Source organism: Mugil cephalus, chromosome 18, assembly GCF_022458985.1.
Source record: "Mugil cephalus isolate CIBA_MC_2020 chromosome 18, CIBA_Mcephalus_1.1, whole genome shotgun sequence".
In the NCBI taxonomy this organism is placed as follows: domain Eukaryota; kingdom Metazoa; phylum Chordata; class Actinopteri; order Mugiliformes; family Mugilidae; genus Mugil; species Mugil cephalus.
The window spans coordinates 18537588-18558741 of NC_061787.1; the positions used below are offsets into that span (position 1 = coordinate 18537588).

The window sequence follows — 21154 nt, forward strand, 5'->3', positions numbered from 1 at the left end:
ATGGATTCAAGTAATGGTGTGTTTGACTTGAGATCAAATGTTTAACTAGATTTCTGTGGCTGTGTTCCACAACAGGAACTAATATTATTAAACTGTATATAATAATTCAATGTATGAACTAAGTGATGGTGTCTCAGGCTGTCGCCATCTTGGCAGTTCCTACCTCCACCTAAATCTTGGCTAATTAAAAAAATAGTAGTGGATCTTTAGTGGACAGATGCCAAACAGACAAGACATTAAGCCTTGATATAAAGGGTGGGTTGTATGAAAATTTGCAAATGTACAAATATCATGAATAGAGATCAAACAGTTTCATGTTAGTTTGAAGCATGTTTGGTTCACTCTTGAATCCAGCCTCAAACTTGTCTATTTTTTGCACTTTAGGAACATAAACTGTAGAAAAACAGCCAAACTGACGTTAGTATTTCATGAACAGAAGAGAAACCTAAATCAAATCGATATTTAATGTAACCACCCTCAAGATCGTTCTTATTGACCTCGGCTGTATGTGTGGGGCCAATCATACACCTCCCTGATGGTACTGATGATGGGTAAGTATCTGCCTGTATTTCCCAGCATTGAGGACACCATGAATCCTGACCAAAACCAAAACCCCAACTCCATTTGCAGAAATGAAGCCCAAAACTTTCAAGGAACCTCCACCATGCTTCACTGTTGCTTGCAGTCACTTAGTTGCGTCCAGCCCTCGCTGAACACACTGCCTTCTGCTACAGCCAAATATTTCACATTTTGACTCATCAGTCCAGAGCACCTGCTGACATTTTTCTGCACCCCAGATCCTATGCTTTGGTTCATAGTTGAGTCTTTTGACCTTGTTTCCATGTCAGAGGGATGGTTTTTTACCTGCAACTCTTCCATAACCTCCTGAGACCCTGCGTCTTCATATGGGGACATTACGTTTTAGGTTTGTAGCAGCTTATTCTGCTTCATTTAGACCCATTTAAATGGCCTTTACATGCTATTTCAGTAGTAACAAGCTACAGCGTCGCTAATTAGCAAGGACGTTGGGATTACACGTCCTACTCAAAGACAATGCTTAGTTTTTATACTTCTTAGGTTCAATCATTATTTATATTTTTGAAAGTATTCTTAGTTTACAGCATTACTAAATAATGTGGAGGAGCTTATAACCTATACCGCAGTCAGTCACCAGCAGGGGGAGCTCCACGTCCATTGGCTTCACTTTTGAGGGAGCTGTCATGGCGTCCACTTGTCCCACAGTCTATGCAGATATCAAACGAGGTTGGTACCTCTACAGTTAAATAAATGCACCAATGAAAAAATTTAAATTTAATCCCAACCAGATGGAATAATCTCTATCATACTGAAGAGAGCCCTCCTAAACGGTCTGTACTGAGTGGGCATCATACTTTCGTGTGTCGTTGAGAGTCAACATGCAACTGTGAGACAGAACGTACCGTCCTCTGGTGTCCATTACATTAGAGCTGCCTGACCGTGACCAGCTTCCGCAGCAAATTCTCAATTATGATGTTTATTGTAGAGCACACACAGCCAACTCCAGCACCTCAGGGGGCAGGGTGGGGGGCTCCTCTTCTCCCTCATTTCTTTCTTCCTCTAGGCTAATATGGTGGCTGGTCTGTATGGCACCTGCCGCTGAGCCTAACAGAGATAACCATTTGCCCGTGGATTTCCCACGGGAGATGCAGGAGGAGGGAGGACCCTTTAATAATGATCTGGATGCTCCTGAGGGCCAGCACGTGACCACACCGATCACAATGTTCTAATTTCAGAAAACCGAGCAAAATCCAAGTCAAAAACGTTAAAGACTGAAATAAAATTACAAGATTTTGTGGTTTTATTCACATATACAGTACAAACATTCACTTTTTATTTGTTACTGAAGTGCAATTTACAGACCGTAGCAGCAATTCTTCATAGACTTTTAATTTACATCATAATTAGACGTTTTAGGATCTCTGTCACATCTTCATCAACATCTTTTATACATTTACTTTACATATGTACAATCTTTGATACAATATTGCCATTCAGACATGCCTTATATTTATTATGTCTCAAAATAAACGCGTGAACATCTGGCTAACATGGCTAGAAGGAAATGTACTTTATGCTCAGACAACAGAACTGTGCACCACGTGTCGATGAAGGACGACCGCTGAGAAATGTGATTCTGACACACACAGACATTTACACAAAATCCGATCGTTTACGCAAGAAGCAGAGTGGAGCTCGGTTAAATTCCTGTGTTTTGTGTTGACTAGTCAGGGCTGAATTGCCTAAGGCCCCAGACGTCCGAGCTCCACTGTGTGTCAACTCGGTCAATTTTGTATTAGTTACATTGAATAAAGAAAAGGCCTTTGCAGCCAACTGTGGCGGGTTACTTTTCTCCAATTCTAGCGTCAACAAAGAAGTTGCCGTCTTTTTAACCGTCTTTATTTTTCTGTGCTCAGAGTAAGTGTGTTTTCTTCATTTACGTACAGTTGTTTCTGTTAGTTGTGTGAAGTGCAGCCTTTGCCGTGTACATGACAATAAACCTCTCGAATCTTCCAAGTGAAAAGTATTGCACAGCAAACCAGTCATTGCTGTTTACCAATGAATGGGGCAGAACACAATGAACGACTGCACAGAACACAGCTTCCTACACTCGCTTGCCAGATCATTAGGTACAGTAGTAAAACGAACGTGTTCTGATACAGCAGTCCTGCACTAAATCTGAGTTTTCACAAAGGTTTTGCTATTCAGAAGCTGTTTAAAATAACAGAGAGAGCTGTTTGCTCAACTGTGTTTTCATTCTGTAGTAGTGCCCAACACCTTTCTGTTATTTTGACAACCCTGTTTTAGGGCTAGGGAATATTCAATGGAGCACCTTCTCAAAAAGACACCTTCTCAGTCTCAAAGAACTTGCTGCAACATTGAAATTTCCAAGTGTGGATAAATGAATTCATTAATTGGGATCAATAAAGTATCTATCCATCTATCTGAGTGCATTCCTTTTCACTGGTGTACCTAATGAACTAGAAAGTAAGTGTATGTTTCTTATATGCAGCTTCATCCTAATCGTGATGTACAGGAATATAAACACAGTTACAGGCTGTAAATGATTTTATACCACAGCTCTGAGACTCCTTGTGTCAACCATAAATCCAGCTTTATTGACCAATAGAAACCCTGGGGTCACGCTCTGCTCCAGCATGGGCGCATTAGTCGCTCTCTAGTTTCTGTGCAATAAAGCTGCTGATATATACTGGTGCTGACTGGTGGTCAGGGCAAACTCACCCACAGCCCACATCACATCTTATCTGTTTAAGTGGAAGGAGAAGTTTAATTTTGTGTAAATCTGCCTGTGTGTCCCATCGTCTTCCATTAAAGGGTTAACTCTTCAGCGTGATTGACAGCCAACTGTTTGAGTGGTCGCTGCTGCTGCTGCTGCTGCTGCTGCTGCTGCTACTGCTGGGACAGGGAGACACCACTAGATGTCACTGTCACTACTTAAGATTCGATCCTTCACTCTCCAGGAGAAACCAGCAGCGACAGAAGAACACAGGTCAGGATGTAGTCGGGAATAAAAACACTTGAGCTGCACAGAGCGAAGTCACCACGCGGTGTTTGTGTGTTGATGAAGTGTGCGAAGAGGTACAAATTTACATGGTAGCGATCGGGGACGTTCCCCTCAGTGACTGTGGATGGCGCTCAAGAAATAAAATCCTGTGTTCGGGGCGGTCGCGACCACAGAAGGGAGGTCAGGTCAATAAGCGGATGAGTCACTTCCTTTTATTGGTGGAAAAAAAAAAAAAAAAAGAACGGCAGCAACAGGTGGAACAACTGAGGTCACCCAGGTCAAAAGAACAACAGAGAGAAAGGGGAAATAATGGCTGCATTTACGTATCTCACTTATTTCATTTTCTTTCTTTCCTTCTTTCTTTCTATTCGGCAATGACGCTGAAGATTAATAAAAAAAAGAAAAGGAAGAAAAAGAGGAGGAGGAGGAGGAAGGGTGTATTAACCTGTCGTTGTGTGGAGTTAATACTCCACCACGCTTGAAAGGCACAGGAGGGAGAAGGTGGGGTGCGGGGCGGGTGAATAAAGGAAGAAGATGGAAAAGAGGGCGAAGGAGGGAGAGTCAAAGGGTGACCAGACAGAAACGAGAGAGAGAGAAAGAGGGTCTGTCCTTCTTCTTTTTTTCTTTTTTCCTCACTCTCTCTGTCTCCTTCCTCTATCACACGTCACTCTGACAGCGATGGTAATTGGACGTGGACCTCTCTCTCTTCTTCTTCTCTCTTCTTTTTTTTCTCTCCCCCATCTATCTATCTATCTGTCTGTCTGTCTCTCTGTCCCCCATGGCTCTGTTCCTCAGCGGGAGCCTTTGGGCCCGGAAATAGCTGATGACAAGATAGCGGCTGCCTTTCACTCCGCTCAAGGTTACCCCACCCTTTCTTGACAGCCAAAGGAGGAGGAGGGGTGTGATGCGAGGTGAGGCGGGATGGGGTGTTTGCTTAAACCTGTGTTTGTGTGTTTAGAGAAGGTCCATCTTTTTTTTTTTTTTTTTCCTTTTCCGTCCCTCCGCCTGACCTTCTGCTCGCGGTTTAGAGGTTGCGCTGGGTTGTCGTCCGGGCATGAGGGCATCAGACCTTAAAAAAAAAAAAAAACAAAACAAACGTGCGCTCTCTGTTCTTCAGACCGACAGCAGGAACTGCTCCTGCTCCGGCGGCTTTTTGACCCAGGTGCCGAGGCTCGCTTCCTGCAGGGATCTGAACCACTGCTGCTTCGCTGTCTGGTAGGGACGCGCCGCCATCTTGGCCTCGCAGTACATGAGCTGGCGGTCCGCCGAGCCGGACACGTGGATCCCCAACTGAAGATGGGCCGACGTGGCAAGGGAAAGAAGAGAAAGAGGAAGGGACGGTAAGAGGCACGTTCAGATAAACCAGACACGGAGACAGGGAGTTAGAAAATGAGCCAGAGGAATGAAGCCAGGGCAAGAGGGGCTAAAGGTTTAGCAAAGACAGGGGGGGAGGAGGGGGGGAGTAGAAGAGCGAGCAAAACAAAACGAATGAGCCGGCACAAATGCATTTGGGCGGGGTGGGGAGGGGGTGGGGGGCTTCAACAGCTGTGTAATCTCCCCCATTTAAATTTCACAAGCAATTGAACATTCTCTGTGCTTTTTCTGTGCATTCCTTTTGTCGGCGAGGGGAAACAATGAAGATCGGCGGAGAGACAACCAGGGAGGGAGCGAGGGGAGAGAGCAAAAGTTTCTTTTGGAGATTAGTGCGACTGCTCTTGCATGGCCCTTATATGCGGCGCGCGGGGAGCACTTAGGGCGGGGGCCTCCTCGAGTACTTCTCCAAATAATTATGGTTTCATAGTCATTATGCTTTAACGGCCGCCATTTGGCGACGCAGGCAGTGTCTGTTACATAAAGTTTCAGAATGAAAATGAAAGTGCGGCGGGGTGAAGATACGAGCTGCCGCTTATTTTATTTCTTTCTTTTTTTTTGATAAGCCGCGCAGACAGCAGATGTTTGCCAGGCCGACACATTTATCTACGACAAAGAGGAAATTCCACATTTCCTGCCCGTCGCGTGCCTCTCCCTGGCTCTGATTGGACGGCTGGCATGCAGCTCTCCGGTCAACGTGATTCCTGATTTTTGTTTTTTGACGACTGACTAACTCCTCGTACGTTCCTGCCGAGGGGAGTCTGAAGGGAGCAGAGCGGAATGTGATTATTGTTCAAGCTCATTCATTAAAGAGGATATGTTTTGTTGTTTTTATCAGCAGGTGGAAGACTATTCTTAAATATACTTTTAAATTAATCAGATGTTACCCACAGCAGATATTTACAAAGTGCCATGACAAGGAACATAATTGCGTAATTAATAATACTGGCTCTAATAATTGTCTGTGTTTTTTTTAGGTTTCCTAATGTCCTGGTTTTGAGCATGCTGGTATTCTTAAATGGGTCAAAGACACTTTAGTGTCTGCTGTGAGGAAAAAAAACTTCTTTCAGTATTTTTATAAATTCCTATTTTATTTAATGATGTCCTCGATGTAGAAACACGGGGAGCGTCTGGATAATAATAAGAACCAATCTCAAAGTGCTACAGAGCAACACAAAGTTCAATGAACAGTTAAAATAAGAGCCATTTAGCAAAAAATAAATAAATTTTTTAAAAAAAGATATGTTTTTAGGTTGCGTTTAAAGACATCTGTAGTCTGTGGGGCCTTCAAGCAGGTTCCACAGCCTCGGAGCAGCAGATGAAAAGCTCGGTTGGATAATCAGTTTTAATTAGCTCTGTTTGGCGCCAACAGCAGTAAACAACAGAGAATTCACCTAAACTTCATCCTGAATCTGATTAACCTCTTATTATTCCAGACTTTTTGCAAAAAATAAATAAATAAATAACACCTATTCAGGACGTACCCAAAGTAACTGAATGCTGTTCATGAACATTTTGGCTCATTCATGGTCTTGGTCTCTTTTGAAAGACCAGACTCTGAAGTTTCTATCACAAAAGCCAGAATCACTCTTGAGTAATCACAGTTGGCACACAGTTAAAATTACAGAAAATGTGTTGGTTAAAACCGGTACTGACTTTTATCAATGGAATCAGAAGAATTACATATTCTTCAGCATTCACCCTAACACAACCCGTGTAAAGAGCTCTGATTGGTTCTAAAAGCTACTGCTGTCCCACATGCATGCTCACGCTCCTCACCTTGCGGTACAGTCTGCTCCAGCGGGTGAACAGGGCGTGCTTGCAGAGACGAGAGGGCGTCCCCGAGTCCCGTCTCCGGCCCGTGGACGTGTTCACCACCTCCAGCTGCGCGTCGCCCGCCGTCCAGTTCACGCTCACGCACGAGGCCTTCCCCGTCTGTTGGTGCTCGGCGCTGCTCAGCCCTGCAGCAGGAAACACAGAGAGTTGATTTAACCCCGTGACCCTGGGTGGGCTGCCTCACAAGGCGATCCCAGCGATCGCCACCTGCCTTAAGACGTGCTTCTGAAAGGTGACGCGCTTGCGAGCGAAAATTTGCCGCCGTGTGTTTTTCCTTTCAAACCTCCGCTTTGTTGCTCCGTTTAACCTTCCTTCACCCTCACACAGAACATTTTGAAGCACGTTAGCGACGTCTTCCTACAGCCTCTCATAAGCTGCAAATATTATCTCCAGTCGCAAAGATCAACCGCTGACTACACTGGACCGTCTCTCTGTTCTGCCCTCTTGAAAATAATTAGCCTCTCTAGCAAAGCGCACGGAGTGATCCGTGGAGGAAAGAGAAACAGAGGCGGGGGGAGGGGGGAGAAAGTGCAGGTGAGTGGCGGCTACGTTGGGCTCCGTGGAGGGAATGAGGCGTCTGCATCGCGAACACAGGTGTCGACAGAGATGCCGGGACCATGGAGGAAACACAGCTGATAGCAAGGTAAGTGGAGAAAGTTGTCAAACCTGAAGAGGCCGACGATGTTCATTCAATATAGGACAAATATTATTTTAGCTTATTTATTTCAATGGAAGCAGTGCAAACTGACCAGTGTTTTCATGACTGAGTAACATATAACCAAATAGAGTCTTCAACAGGGGGTCCGTGACCCCTAGAGGGTCCACAGAGGAACTGTGGGGGGGTCGCCAGTTTAATCCCACTGGCAACAATTTTTGCTGCACTTTTTTTTTTTACATTTTGGAAGCTCTGGAAGTGTTAGTTTTGGGTAGCTTTGGGTAGCTAATTAAAGTTTTAAAATGAAATAATAGGGTGTCTCCTTTTTTTTTGATATACTATATTGATCCCTGAGGGGAAATTATGTCCTGTTGTTTGACCCATCCATTTGTTCACACACAGTAATGTGTACAGTTGGAGCAGTGGGCAGTGGCCCCTCTGGTGGGTGCGCCCGGGGAGCATATTGGGGGTTAGGTGCTTGCTCAGAGCACCACAGCCATGGACAGGGCGGGAGGCAAACCTGTGACCATTCGAACCCCAAGCTGCAATATCATGTAACTAGTGTTGATGGTCATGTCACTCGGCCTCTTTGCTTACAGCATGCACTTATTTTGCAGGGAAAATTTTGGTATTAAGCCAACATGTTTTAGTGAAGGGGTTAAATGGAGGCAGAAGACGTCATCTTTCAGTCAGCACTTCACTCATTCAGCGATACAGGAACTCCGCCCCTATCGCTGCTGAGCCAATCACAAGGCTGCATATCACACACCGACTATGTCAGGTTCCCTGTAATTGACCGAGAGCCTGTTCAGACTCCAGGTGACGCACGCTGCTATGTTTAAGTCAGGTGTGTTTAGGTTAATGGCAATTGGCCACCGGACTCTTGCACGTTTACATTTTAAAAAATTAATATTTGAACCTGTGTATTATTTGAATAGCTTAATACTGAATGCAAAATGACAATAATAATGGGTATTTATAAATAGCACTAGGCTGAGTTTAATATAGAACACATATAGTAGGTATAGTAATAGTAGTAGCATAGTATATTAGTACTTAGTCTGTCATCCGTTTGGAGGTCCTTAGGCTGAAAATCATTGAAGACCCTTGGAGTATATTACATAAACTGCAACTTCAATATGTTTTGATTAACAGCTAAAATAAAAAGTAATAAAAAAAACCTGTGCTGCATATGGTTAACCACACTATCTCAGTATGTATTTGAATAACTGCATGAATAAGTGGAGAAATAAAAGTGTCTTCAGAAAGCTGCCTTGGATTCCATCTTGACTTCCACCCCAGTTATTTATTATATCATACAATGTTCATAGAGTAGCAGCAGGCAGAGTCTCTGGAGGGTGAATAACAGTTGCCTCTGATCTCATCGTCTGACAGACAGCTTGTTATAATACAATACCTGATCTACAATGCCACAATACATGCCTGCGGATCATCTCCTCCCTTCCACGCTCATTTTCCCGTCTTCACTCTTCCATTCAGCGGCTTCACCTCTTCCTTTCTGTTGCTCCTTGGAACTGGAATAAATCGCCTGCCACGGTAACAATCCTCCGAGTCTCTTATTACCCATCTCTCCTCTCTTGTGCAGACGCACCTCCTTGAACAAAAGGCGCTCCTATCCATCCTGTCTTCCTCCTTTTCCTCTCGCTCCATTCATGCCTCATTTCATCCCTTCAATGGGCCTCACTCCTCTGTTTCTGTAATAGCCAATTTGATTTTTCCTTCATTGAAGACTTGATCAATTTCTCCTTAGTGGAGTGTTTGGCAGACATGAAAGAGGCAGAATTAGAGGTTCTTGTATTGGGATTGGTAATTGTACAGTACACACACCCGCTGCTTCGTACCTGAAGCTGCTGTTTGTTCATCTCCGCACAGCACCTCCAAACTACGTCGCTGCACAGCTGATTTTCACATGTGGAGCAGTGAGGCAAGGCCAGGCCTGTGAATGACAAGTCGCTGGTTCTTTAAAAGCCTGGTTAAGACTTGTCTTATCCAGGATATCTGCAGCAGCAGGTGTACATCTGTTCAACATCTAAGAACCAAATAATACTATGACAAGAAATCCTCAAAAGAGGAAACACCTGTTCCAGTGGGACCGCAATGCTCTTTTACTTCATTACTTAGGTGGCGGACTTGCCAGCTGTCTGACTGTGCGTTAGTCTCTTTGCATTCAGTTCAGGCACACTGCTAATAATACTTGTTAGCTTCAGTGATGAGCAGAAAACGATCTGGGCCAAAGAAATCGCCCTAACAGGTGCAAACATCAGGATCCTACTTTGGGAGAAGTATGAACGGTGGCAAGAGGCAAATCATTGTTTTGACGCCACTTGAACTGTGCCATGATGCATATGCAGCGAACAGCCACAACGTTATGACCACTGAAGGGAGACCTTGTAACACTTCAATGTTGGGCCTGTCATTCATGTGGATGTTACCAAGACATGTAACACACAAGCATGGTTTAGAAACGACTCAAGGGTTGACCTGGACCCCAAATTATTCTGTGGGATGATCCACAGAGGCCCCTCCCCTCAACACACAGGACCCAAAAGCCCCCCACTAACAACATCCTTTTACCAGACACCACAGGACACCCTCAGAAGACCCATGTCCATTCTCTGATAAGTCAAAACTGTTTTGGAGGCACAAGGGAGACCTGCATAATATTAGGACGTAAGGTCATAATGTTATGCCTGATCCGTGTATTAAACCATGTTACTATTACCACTGGGAAGAATAGGACTTATAAAATGTAAAGAAGGGTGGAGCTGTACAACGAGCCTGACAAACGTCAACAATGTTGATTATTAATGTGTCGTTCCTGCTCTGCTGTTCAGTTTCCTCTCATCCCTACACAACAAAAGCGCTGCCACGGTTTCTGTGTTTTCCGTTCGCTGAGCGCCAGGACGAGAGTGAAGGACAAGTCAGTCCATCGATGTGTTTGGCCCTCGGGGTTCAGGTGGAGCTGCTTTGGCTGCGATAAGAGCGGGGGCCCTGCAACCCCCAGGAATGTCCTCTGGGGGTGTTGCCGTTAAATAGCCCCGGACTCACAATAGCCGGGGAGCTCATCAGAGCCGGTGAAAGGGACGGCGGAGGAGACGGGCGGGAGGCGGGGAGGAGGTGAGATACGCGCGCAGACATCTGAATGCAAGCGAAGCTCTGTCTTTCTTTATTCGGCCCCCCTGTCTCGCTGCCTCCCCCTCCCTCCCCCAGCTCGTCTCTCTCCCTCAGAGCTCCCCTCAGATTGAATGGCTGTCCGATAAGGGCTGTGATTACATTGATTTGGTGTAGGGCCATCTCCGCTGTCTGTCCATCTCCCTCCCTTCCTTCACCCTTTCTACCCTTCAATAGAGCGTTGCTACTCAAAGTGCTGCAGGTGCAAAGATCTGACTTGCACAAAAAAAAGAAAAAAACAGTCACTGTGAAGGCATGCGGAGGGCAGGACAATCACGGCAAAAAAAACCCCCAAAAAACACGAGGTTTATAAAGAAACTGACATTAAAAGTATGAATGACGTGTAAATGGATGAAACCTGATCACAAACATCCGAATATTAACTGCAGCTTATTTTATTTAAAGGCAAATACTCCATATAGATATATTAACGTGTTTTAAAGGTGCCTTAGAAACACATCGACATACAGTATATGGGATTTCTCCCTAGTGTGTATTTGACATAATGTGTTTCCCTGCATGTGATTGTCAGTTCCTTTGTTCGACCAAACATGCCCTACATCTGTGTGCGAGTCGAGACTGGCCTAGATCTGAAGTGATGGCAGTTTGCGCTTTCTACAACTTGGGTGTCATCCCGATCCTCTTCCAGGATTCATCTTCTCCACAAACGGAAGCCTTGTGTCTCGGCGGAGCCCCGTGAGCCGACGTGCCAGACAACTCTTCAGCTGTTGCTCGTCTGTCTGGCACAATGGAAATGTAGAGAAGGAGCGCACACGAGTTTGCTAAGTGTGTGTGTGTGTGTGTGTGTGTGTGTGTGTGTGTGTGCATGGGGGGTGAGTGGGTGTTACATACGTGTGATCTGTTGGGATGCGTTTGGTCTTTGACATATTTAATCAAAGAAGTCTCTGAGAATAGACGGGGTACTGTATAGACGTGGGCCGGGAACTCTGGATATGTCACTGTAACATGATGGCATGGTGACAACACAACACGCAGCCTGTAATGGAAGAAAGTCTTGAAACTAGTCTAGAAATAGAGGCTGTGTGGTTTTAAACTGTGTCGCAGACTATTGCTCGTGTTTTAACACAATGAAATAGGCTCAATTCCTGTTTTTCTGAAGTCTACCCTGGTATGTTTCCCGTTGTTGTTTCTCTTGAAGCTAACATGCTAAGTATGACTAGCGCAGGCTAACTGCAGCTATTGAAAAATAGTGTTTTTACATTTTAAACATTTCCATTTCTTCAGTATGGCTATATTTAAAAAGAGCTGTGCAGCAAAATTAAATGTATAAATCAGATCATTTTAAATCGAAACACTGTGATTACTGAGTTTCTTTTTGTGAAACTCACATTCTGCGACCTTTTAAGGAGAAATTGAGTGTGAGCCCAAACCTTAGCACCTGTTGCACGACCTTTACGCTGACACTTTGCCACCCAGCTTCCAGCAATACAAAAGGTGTTGGGAGGACGCGTGCATGAAGTTAATTGTGTCAGTTCCAGGCGTGAAGTGAAGTGTTTTTAATGTGTGGGGCAGCGCGTGTGTGCTCGTACCGCTGAGCAGGGGCTGGTTGCGTCTGTACGTGGCCGGCAGCGGGCCCAGACGCTCCTGCCGCTGGCTCAGAACTCTGCTCAGATGACCCGTGTGGCGCAGGCTGCCGACGGTCACGCTGTGTAGGTACATCGGCTCCACGAAGTGGCTCAGCAGCGCCCCCTGCAGACCCAGGATGTTCCATCTAAGGGGAAGGAAGGAGATGGGAGAGAAGAGTGGCATCAAGAAAAGATACGAAGAGTGTTGATGACCAAAGAAGGAAGGAAGGAAGGAAGGAAGGAAGGAAGGAAGGAGGAACGGGAGGGTGAGGGAGACTAGTTGAGAAGAGAGTGGTGATAGAGTGAGAAAAACAGATGTGAGAGCTTCGATGACAGGTAGAGACAATTTGATCATTATCTTGATGTGGGACGTGATGAATAACCGGCGGCGCACAAACACAAACACACGTGTCCTCTCCTCCCAGAGAGAGAAATCATCATCACCAACCACAGCAACACAGCCAAAGGTCAGCGCATCAGCATTCATTACATGGAACAACACATTACCATGTGTGCATTCATCATAGCCAGGGAGGTTAATGCACTGCACAGGGCTGCAGGGGAGCCTCCGTCAATTGCTCAGCGCGAAGGGGGCAATCACCTCTGGGTTTGTTTGGGGGTCCACGGACGACACAAAAATCACTGCGGGGCTAATCCCGCCGCAGACAGCTGGTCATGAGTTCCACCACCTGTCAAAACCCGACTCCATTTAACCAGCAGATGTTAATATACGGATGGAAAATGATAACAGCCACGTTTATTATAATTCATACCCATCGTGGAGGGAGAGGGACCGTGCCGTACCTGAGCCGTGCGCTCTGCAGCGCATCGAGCTAACCGAGGCTCCGCATTATACGACTCATTTTTACAATGTTGTTCTTTTTGTTAATTAATGTCTCTTTATCGTGGATGCAGTTACAACAGCTTCTTGTATTTTTATTTTTTTTATTTATTCCTCCTTGCCTCTGACTTACTAATCACTCATTATAGCTTCTTTTGCTTCACAATCAGTCAATTAACAGCAGCAGCTTCTTGGGAAAACCACTTAACCGGTTTGCAAAGCAGCGGCCTCCGGCCCACCTCCGCTTTACCTGCAATATGTCCGCTAGACCTGCCCCTTCCCTCTCAAACAGAGAGGAGGAGCTCTGTTTGGAAAAAAAACAGCACACACACAACCTCAGAAATACTTTAGACTTTAGGCTGAATTATTAATTTACCCAGAAAGCAACACCGTGAATCAGAAACATCTTCTAATCTCATGCAAGAAAAGGCTGCCATCTGGCCGGGGTGTGCGAATCTTACAGGGGAGGAGAGGGGAGAGACCTCCTCTCTCCCCTCTCCCCGTGTCTCTCCACATTTCCTTCCTCCCCCTGTAAACGCAGACCATTAAAGTAATGTGTTCATCTGCATAAAACTGCAGCGGAATGGAGAACATCATCGTTATATGAAAGCCATTTAGGCCCCCCAATTAAATCCAGCTGTTGATTTCAAATCAAATATTAGCAGAGGAGGCTTCAGTGGGCCCGACTTAAAACAAAAAATAACACAAAACAAAACAAAGAATAATCACCGGGAATGGGTGATGACTCTTATTAGGGTATTTTAAAAGCAAAGATCCTAATATCTCCTCTGGTCAAAGCTGAACTAACTATAATAAAGTGCAAGAAGCGAAGGAAGTGGGGAAATAAAAAGGTAATGGGAGGCTTCAAAATGAGTGTGACAGAGGACAAAGAGAGTATCCAGGGGATCACTTTAAGATTGCAGCGACGGTATGAGTGTGTGTGTGTGTGTGTGTGTGTGTGCGGCCCTAAGCTCCTCTCAGTTCCACCTTCCACTCCTGACCTTGATAAACTGGCCCTCGGTGACCCACTCACTTTAACGACGGCCACCGATCATTTACAGCGATATCACTTTTTTTATTTTTTTCAAAGTTAAAAAAAAAAAGAGGAAGAGGAAGTTGTGGAGCAAAGCCCGGTGGCTTGGAGGGGAGAAGAAGACGTGCGAGGGGAAGAAAAGCAGGGTGTCTCATTCCCCCCTCTCCCCTCCCCTCAACCCCGTCACTCTATTTTTTTGTAAAGTAATTGCTTTCACCCCTGTTGGTGACCTGGGTAGATTTAATCACACCATCTCCAGCCCTGGCCAACTGAATCAAATTGGTCAAATTAACAGCGGCTACACAGGAGAAGGGTTCACCTCTCTAGCTGTACCTCTCTCTCTCAGTCTCTCTCTCTCTTTCCTTGTGCCAGTCCTTTCACACGCTCGTCTCAGCTGCGGGCCTGTACGGCTCAGTTGGCACAGCGCGGTGCTTACTAAGCTAAATTCATGGGTTCAGCTCCTGTTGAGGCCCAGTCATGGCAGGAAAAAAAACTGAGACTCTATTAAAAATCGATTTCAGATCTCTCAGAAAATGCAACAGCGAGGGTGGAAGTGAAGAGCGACTATTGTGTTGTTTTTTAGTCGTGCTTGCATCACACCTCAGCTGATGATGGTCAAACAGTGTGGCACTGAAAGGGTTTGAGCTGGTGTTCATAGTTCAGTTTGTCTCAAAGACAGATACTTTATTGATCCTGACTGAATTGTGTCAAACCTACAGCCAGCAGGCCAAAACCGGCCGCCGCAGGGTCCCATCTGCCCCACCGGATAAATTTGCAAAGCGTGAAAATTACAAGTCATTAAGAGCAAATTTTCAATAAAATTGACATGTATTTGTAAATTTTCCACTAGGGGCAGCATCGATCTTACCACAGCTGCTGACGTAGCACAACACTGAGACCCAGAACTAAACAGCAGATGGCAGCAATGTGCCGCCATTGCACTTATTCTTCTTAAAGAACTTCAGGTTGTTGATAACATATGTTTTAAAAGGATGGTTCACTAAACGTAAACACTTTCACAATGTACTTTCTGAACTAAAGCAAAGGGAATCATCTGGCATCGTTATTTATAGGTTATTATGCTGTAATGTTACTTGTCCGGCTCACTAGAGATCAAACTGTGCTGGTTTTATACACCCCTGGTTTAATGCATTCATAACTGTAAGTTGTGCTTTTAGATTGGGTCCAAATTAGAACAAATGTTACACAATAGCGAAGGTGGCAAATGTCATCAAGTTAGTTTTGCAGCTGTGAGAATTTAAACATGCTAAAGTTAGCATTTTCACATGTTCTTTGTATATCACATCGTCTTAAATCTTAAAAAACAGACATCAAGACATTTAAAATGTGCCCAGTCAGAGGCTTTACCCCAGCTGACCACACGGACGATACAAACCAGATACTTTGCAATACTTTCTGCACAGTGAAAATACAAGAACACACGTAGTCGCTCGCTCATACCTGACCAGCCGTCACCTCCACTGGTGCGTCTCGACGTTTCAGATTTCAGACAATAATTACTCGTTAAATAAGCCGCGAGTGAATGTCGTGATGTGTGATTGTGTCGCCGCCTCCCTCTGCTGGTAAGGAAGCCCCAGCGAGTACGCACTTACGCATCCACTCACACGTGCACGCAGTGTGAAAACGGAGGCGGGAGAAACAAAGCTGTACGGATTTAGCGCTGCCATCTGTTCTGCGCTGGCCTGACGACATGTGGACGATACGTGGAGAGTTTAAGAGCAAAAAATGTTTCAGTATAACTAAAATAAAGTTGCAACTACGGCTGACTCTTGCTTCATGCTAACACAGCAACAAAGACTAATAAAGTTGTGGTTACATTTAGGCATGTAAAGCCTAAATAAGTAAATCACTAAGCTTATGGTGGGTAAAGCATTTACACGACTACTATGTTAGCTGCAGAATAATCAGACCCGCACATCTGGAGATGAAAACAAAGCTGGCATAATACGCTAATTCATTACAATTGGATTAAATATTCAAGTCACATATGGGAAATCAATACCACCGCCAGCACTACAAGACAGCACGGCTCATGGCAACACACCTACAAGTGCGCGCAGATGCGCCAAGGTAAATATCAGACAGAGCTCTAGCAGGCTCATAAACACATGTTAAAATGCTTTATTTACACAGAGATCCCTGCTTCTCATGAAGAAGTTAATCTCCTAATCAAGCCAACCTTTCCACCAATCAGTTTACCTTTGGCTCTTTTTCACAGCAGAACAGAGACGCTCACGAGGAGACGAGATTAACACGTCTATAAATAACACACGGCCTGTAAAACAGCATTCAGAAACACATAATGTAATAGTTATGAGGATGGAATGAGAGGTATTAAAAGAGGTGAACGCGGCCTCGGAGTCAGCGTTTATGTGCCCTCAGTCCAAAATGCAAAACCAAAAACAAGAAGAGGCAGAATAGAAGGGGAGAGTTATAAATTTATCCTTGAAAACACAAGCTGGAACACGTGACGGCTATGACCTGGTGATCTTGTCGGTGCAGGACATGGTGATGAGCTGCTCTCCCTGCAGGACCCCGTCCCAGGTCTGGACGGGCCCCCGGCATCGCACCGGCACCGTCCCCTCGCCCGACTCGATTTTGGTCCGCAGGTGGCTCCTGTGCTTCCTCATGAGGTGTCTGCTGCTGTGTACTGAAAGAGACGCGACACGTGCGGCCGAGTAAGGCAAGCAGAAACATCAAGATTTATGGAGGTCTATGAGAAGGAGACAAAAACTAAAAAGTTATGTGTCGCACTGTATATAAAGCAAATTATTCAACAGATTCTTGTTGGGAATTAAAACCCCTTCAACAAACTTCTATTAAGTTATAACAGTGTATAACCTAAATGCTGATGGAAAAGGTTAAAAGGTGTGTAGTTATACGCTTTGGGAAGTTTATATTCTACGTTCATATAAACTGCTAACATCATTAGCAGGAGCACAAGCCCTGGATCCATTTAATTTCATGTGGTTTTGTGTGGGTGTTACGAGGCAGCGTGACCTCGACAGGTGCTTAACCTTATTAAGTAAAGTCAGTGGTTTGCAATAAAGACTCATTTCGATGTTCTCCCAGTGTCTGTGCAGATTTCCTCCAAAGACCTGTGGTTTAGGTTTACCAGAGGCTCTGAAATGCTGAGTGTGAATGACTTTGCGTGACACATGATAACGTGCACGTCTCTCAGGCGCGACAAGCGAACGCGCATAAACACTTATTCGAACGACCTCTCATTTCCCGTGGCTTAAACACCCCGTCCTACCCCCTTCTTTCCCCTCGCCTGCCTCCGTAGCCGCTGCTTTTGATCTGACAGCAGTTTAAAATTAAGCCCCCGTTTCGAGCTCAGAAACGTTCCAGAACAGTCGAGGAAAGGTGCTCTGTGATTTTCTTTTAATCTCTGAGAGCGCGCTGCAGAACGTTTAAAAGGTTTAATGACTAAAAAGTTGAAAGTCCCTTTTTTTTTACATCAATGCTGGTTTGAAGAAAGTCTCACCATGTACCGCACTGTCACACACACACACATCTATATATCTATATATATACAGTGAGGGGAAGGAGAAATATAGTCCAGACTCCAGATTACATTTTTTAAACCACCAGACAAATTTGTCTCTAAATGAATATTCAATCTATTTTCCGTCTGTAAGCAATAAATTGTCATTTATTTGGCACAGTGTGGCTGAAAGAGGCCAAGGACAGAGTGTGGCTGAAAGAGGCTGCCTTGTGTTGGAGGCAAGAAACTGATATTTCCAACCCAGAGACTGTCAGAGAGAGCGACATGATATGTGGATTAATAAATAAATGTATTTTCTTATTTGAGAGTCGTCGACACACGGGAGCAGAGGACACAGAAAGGGGCCGGTATCTTACGGTCAGCGGTGATTTCGTACGGAGAGTTGAGCCTCCCGTCCCCACACGGCGAGGTGCTGATGTACATGTGGAAGTGGATGTTATCTCTCAACCTGTAGCCGCACTCCTTGTGACGCACGAATATCGACTCCTCCCAGTCCTCTGGTCTTTTACTGCGGCGGGACCGGGGGGAAGAGAGAGAAAAGGTGACAAGAAGGAAGAGAGACTGATGAGTAAAATAGCACCATTCATCACAGCATAAGAAATAGATTTCCACTTTTCTTTTCTGATGATGAAGCGAGGGAGAGAGGTAGGGAGGTGGACCACAGTCCATTCTCCCCCCGTCGGACTGACCACGGTGCACTGCTGACTGTTTAAATAACCCAGGGAGAAACATGGGGAGTAAATCAAGCCCACTGGTCTGTGTATAAGCTTCTTTTGAGTCATGAAATTGTCATTGCGAAGGTCATGGAACGAGGAATAGGGAATGCTGAATAAAATGCAGCGTGGGTTTGGATCAGCAATTAAACAGCTATAGAGCAGCTGTTAAGAAGCCTGGAAGACAGAAGGTGACGTTCCCCTGCAGACAAAATATTTCTGGTTTGCTTTATGTGGTGATGTGCACATCCACGTCACCCATGACACGAATTTCCAACAAATGTCTAATATAATGTATAGATGAAATTATTACACTTTAAGGTCAAATAAATTCTTCACTGGAATGTTTCTCCACATATACTTTATATTACATTTGTGTGGAAACAAGGTAGCGAACTGCAGCTTGACTGGTTGGTGGAGGTATAGTCTAGTTACTGATGCATGAATATATCAGCATCATGTTAATGTTGTTCAAATGTAGTAGAGAATAAAGAAGTAAACACAAATACTCAAGTACGAGGGCCTACGAGGGCTAAAATATATTAGCATATTATAATGCGAAATTCCTCAATATTTCTACTTCATAGAGCCCAGGTTTAATTATTTTGTCCTATAATTGTAAACAAATCACAGAATTTAAATTTCTTTCTTTTTTTGTTATTTCAAAATGTGTTTTAAAGATTTTTGTTTTGTTTTTCACAAAAAAAAAAGTTTAAAAAAAGTGTAGTTATAATATGAATACTAGATGGCACATAATCTGTCCGAGGACTGAGCAGGAATAAAGCTGCCATCACTCATAAACACAAATATGTACATGGACAAAGTATATTCATACCACGCATCACCATGCAAAGCACGGCTGCACTCTTTATATAACCTCTCCTCTGTCTCCCATGTCCTTTCGCGGAGTGTAAATATGGCAGTTCTGGCATTTTGTTTGGTCATTTCATTATGACTTATCTACCCCATTAGCAATTTTACTCTGCTGCAAAGTCTCCGTACCTGCCACCCAGCATTGTGCTAAGACAAAAAGTCAGTGCTGTGTATGCAAATATGACATTCAACGATCTAGACTTCCATCCACTTATCTGATACATCAGCCTTGCTAGCGAGTTCCTCAGGGGAGCACAAAAAAAAAAACATAATATATGCTACTGCACTGGTGGTAGTTAGGAGTCTAAACTTATCGAGGCCGCCTCTAGATGCAGCTGAAGAGCTCGGCGAGTGCACCACAGCAAACTGTACAGGTTGCGCAGACACACAAAAAAAGATTTTGATTTATTTATCTTTTTTAATGCGGAAAACAAATAGGCCATTGAGACCCCAAGCTGAACCAGTTGAGTGAGTGATAGTATGCTTAGTTAGTTGGAGAGAACGGCGCACATATGGCTCGTTGATTATTGAAAAGTCTCTTGTGAGCAGATGAGTTCTGTTTCCATGGAGCTTTTTACAGATGAGAGAGATTTTTATGGAACCGCAGGGCACAACATACAAAATACAATGGTGTACTGACTAATGTAATGTATGTTAAAGTTGATGGAAGCACCTTGGAGACTAGAGTCTATGAAGAGAGAAGCTGGCGACACTTAAACACACAAGATGGTCAGTGTTATATACTTCTCTTGTCAGTGGTTTTAATGTTGTGGCTTGATCGCTGTTGTGACAGCTGCACAGTTCAATATACTACAAACCAATATCAGTTTTGATGATCAAATCAGACGTATGTTAAGCCTTCTTCTGTGTAAACCTTTCATCAATTGGACTGGATAAACAGTGGACCAACTACCCAAAATGGTCTTTTAATCAATTGCACTTGAATAACAAAAATAAGAAGTTAGAGAATCCAGCACTGATTTTGTATTTTGGTTAAAATGAAACAAAACTCCGCTCAGTGCACATGCAGAAACACAAGAATCAAGAAAAGGGAAGAATCGGGCAGACTATACGAGCACAAGCAGTGCTCAGGGAAGGTCTGTGTGTTTTAAAGGTAAAGGTCTATTACCTCAAGTAGAGTTCAAGTTGAGAGTAGAGGAAGCGTAGCAGGGCTCTGCGGGCCGTGACTTCAGCGTGGCAGTCGTTGACCACTTGGCCCTGGTCGCTCAGGTACTCCCCGTTGATGCACTTGGTGCCTGTGGATAACGCCACCACCTGGGCGTGCCTCAGGTCAAGACCTATTGAAGAAATACAGACAATACAAATACAGACGTGATGTGCTTTGAAGTTTTGTCCGTGAACATCCGTGAACTAAAAATCCATGTATGTGTTCACTCGTTGTATCAATAAAGCTGTTAGAATGTAAAGTTGAAGTCAGGATAGTCGACTATGTGGCCGCAAAGAAGCTACGAGGTGTGGATGCTTCATAAACTTCAGTAAAGCAGCACAGAACATTAACAGTATATAAACCCTATAGCGAAAAATAATCTGGGTTAAGGACTGGCAAAGAATAGAAACCCAATTTTTGTGAGGAAAAATTAGTCTAGAATGACTCCCTTGGGATTATATTATGTTCCAGCAAAGATCTGCCGGGTCAATCAAATAATTTGGGTGGAATTTATTCAGTGACGGACAGAAGAGTAATGGGTCATACGCGTCATCAGAGCAGCATGGAGTTGCACCCATAATGAAATCCAAATGGTGTATTATCAGACTCATAGACTTGGGTCTGACTACGTTTCTTTGGGTCAACCAATGACAAAGCCCAAGAAACACAGCAGAGAGCAGACAAGCAGGCATGCTGCCTCTGTCTTTAATAACCTCGCTCCCTTGGGAATAAGTGTCCAAATGATCAAGGTAACTATAAGGTCAGCAGGCTGACTTACATTTCTTATTCTTAGTC

The 21154-nt window shown here is 44.4% G+C and overlaps 1 protein-coding gene across 1 annotated transcript in view; it reads right to left on the bottom strand.

Moving 5' to 3' along the window:
- Positions 1 to 1814: 1814 nt before the first annotated feature.
- adarb2 (adenosine deaminase RNA specific B2 (inactive)) overlaps positions 1815 to 21154 on the bottom strand; it is a 170211-nt gene continuing 150871 nt past the window's right edge. The window contains exons 5-10 of the mRNA XM_047568702.1: positions 20321 to 20489; positions 17962 to 18113; positions 16579 to 16747; positions 12167 to 12348; positions 6713 to 6894; positions 1815 to 4852 (exon numbers count right to left, since the gene is read on the bottom strand). Coding sequence (XP_047424658.1) covers positions 4676 to 4852; positions 6713 to 6894; positions 12167 to 12348; positions 16579 to 16747; positions 17962 to 18113; positions 20321 to 20489 — 1031 coding nt within the window. The 3' untranslated portion in view covers positions 1815 to 4675. The remainder of the gene's footprint in view (positions 4853 to 6712; positions 6895 to 12166; positions 12349 to 16578; positions 16748 to 17961; positions 18114 to 20320; positions 20490 to 21154) is intronic.